At 40.9% G+C, this 2,314-nt stretch overlaps 1 protein-coding gene across 1 annotated transcript; it reads right to left on the reverse strand.

Moving 5' to 3' along the window:
* Window positions 1-303: 303 nt before the first annotated feature.
* LOC127122536 (uncharacterized) lies at window positions 304-1,602 on the reverse strand. The gene has a single exon (XM_051052854.1). It carries the CDS (start codon window positions 1,600-1,602, stop codon window positions 304-306), a length of 1,299 nt encoding a protein of 432 aa, XP_050908811.1.
* Window positions 1,603-2,314: the final 712 nt, after the last annotated feature.

Below are 2,314 nucleotides of genomic sequence, written 5' to 3' on the forward strand. Positions count from 1 at the left end.
CGTAGGTGTGACTCGAGAAGCTTCAAGGGCTCTTTCCTTAAGTCGGTGCTCATGCTTGGCTTGGGTCTCAACATTATGGAGGAGGATAGTGAGATCATGTATCTTAGCCTCCACTATCTCTCTAACTTCTTTTTTCTCTTCTGTAGCTCGTAGCCACCATCTCTTATTCTTTTGGCATTCTTTCTCAACTTGTCTCAATTGCTCTTTAATGGTTTCTAGGCAGTGGTCAGCTTGTTCCATGCCTACTTTCACTTTCTTTCTCTTGTGTTCTTCCTTTTCGACCTTTTCCTCAGTCGCTTCTAGCTAAGCCTTCTTCCTCTCTAGTTCCCACTTTTTTTCATTTCTTTCATTTGAAACATGTTGGAAGCTGGTCTGTAGCTCTTCATTTTCTCGTCCAAGTCTTGCTATAGTAGCTCTCAACACTTCCACTTCTTCCATGGAGACAGGGATGGGTTCTGGTAGTGGAGGTTGAGTTGGAGGATCGAGGATGAATGGAAGCTTGATCTCATGACTTCTTCTGGTGACCCATTGATAATAGGGTTCTCTATCCCCTATGACACCCTTTCCTTTGTCTTGTCCTCTGAAGCGAACTTTTTCCCAGGCTCGGATTACCCTTCTCAGCATAACGAGATCCTCCATATCATGGAACACAAAACCTTCTAACAACTGGTCATCCGGCTTGTATGTGATAGGATAACCCAACTTCCTCACTGCTAAAATGGGGTTGTAGTTAATGCACCTTTTTGACCCTATTAATGGTACATTCGGAAATTCTCCACAACTAGTAATTGTATCTCCCACATTCAAACCATGAGGATACCAAATAATGGTATTTTCAGTGAGTCTTACTAGCTTTTGAGACCACTCATATCCATCCATACTTTCAATTGTATCAACCTCTTTGAACACATGAGAGACAAACCATTGGTAAAGGAGTGGTATGCAACATAACATCAGTCCTCCCTTCTTCTCAAAGCATAAGTGCAAGGTGTGATAAACATCGGCTAGGAGTGCGGGCACTAGATCTTCATTCTTAACCTTGACGGCCCAAAAAACGCTAATAGCTGTTGCATCAATTAACTTCTCCATATTAGGAAATAACACCAATCCAAAAATAAGTAAAGCCATAATAGTATCATGGGCTTCCCATTTCTGGGCTTTAGCAAAGCTTTGAGCAGTTTTCTCCAGGTACTTTTGTGGAATTCCTTGCACCTTCCCCCAAATTTTGATGTTAGGGGTTAGATATTTGACTGGGATGTCTAATACTTCTGCCAACTCTTCGGGTTTAGGGATTTGACCTAACCCCTTGTATGGTCCCTTCTTCTGCTTAGGAGAGTTCAATATTCTTCCGAATTCTTCCAAAGTGGGGGCCAACTGGAAATCTCTAAAGAGGAAACTTCTGAGTGGTGGATCATAAAACTGGGCTAATGCGGTATTAGCATCCTTCTGTACTGGTACAGACAACAAGTGTAGAATCTTCCCATATTTGAGTGTGAATGCGTCTCGACGGATATTAGTCAACCCATCTCTGAATGCAATGAACCCCTTCACACATGGTACCTTGGCTTTGATTTGGAATGTTTTTCTCTTTCCTGACTCCATTTGTTCATGAATGCTTAATTAACTGAAAATTTTGAAATTCCCTGAAAATAAAAAGTGTGTAAATGATTTTGCTATGCTCATAATGAATGCAACATGATGTTTATGCAATGACAAAGATCCAGGTTTCACATATATCACAAGGTTCAACTTAACAATGGTTCTATGTCTTTTACCCCACACATCAAGGATTGCTCCTAAGGTTATCCATTTTCATGATAAGAACTTAGAGTCATGGACCAAGTTCAGTCTTTCATCGTAATAATGGGCTAGCCACATTGAAATGGAAGTTCTGAATCGGTCTACTCTAAGTGGGATCCTCGTATTGTTCGAACAGGGTGTAGACCCTTCAGTTCAATACTACACGATTGCCAATCATGAAGACGGACTTCAGTTTAAGATGAGGTTCCCAGAGTCATTGACCATGTTCAACGTTTCCTCATAATAGTGGGCTAGCTATATTATGATGGAAATTCTGAACAGATCTACTCTAGATGGAGTTCTCGTATTGTCCCACTGAGGTGTACACCCCTCGGTTCAATACCACACAACTCTGGGTTCTAAGTTCTTCTCAAAGCTCGGGTACGGAGCTTATCTCACAACATATGTTAAACACCATAGATCACCCAACACAATAGCAGAATAAATTACATAGCATAAATAATACATCAAGATATACAGAAGCAAATAAAAGCGGTATTTTAACGTCCATAGC

The sequence above is a fragment of the Lathyrus oleraceus genome, chromosome 2 (genome assembly GCF_024323335.1).
Source record: "Lathyrus oleraceus cultivar Zhongwan6 chromosome 2, CAAS_Psat_ZW6_1.0, whole genome shotgun sequence".
NCBI classification, from domain to species: Eukaryota; Viridiplantae; Streptophyta; class Magnoliopsida; order Fabales; family Fabaceae; genus Lathyrus; species Lathyrus oleraceus.

What these genes read in the sequence shown, in the direction of transcription:
- LOC127122536 (XM_051052854.1), bottom strand. Translation starts at nt 1,602, where the DNA reads ATGGAGTCAGGAAAGAGAAAAACATTCCAAATCAAAGCCAAGGTACCA.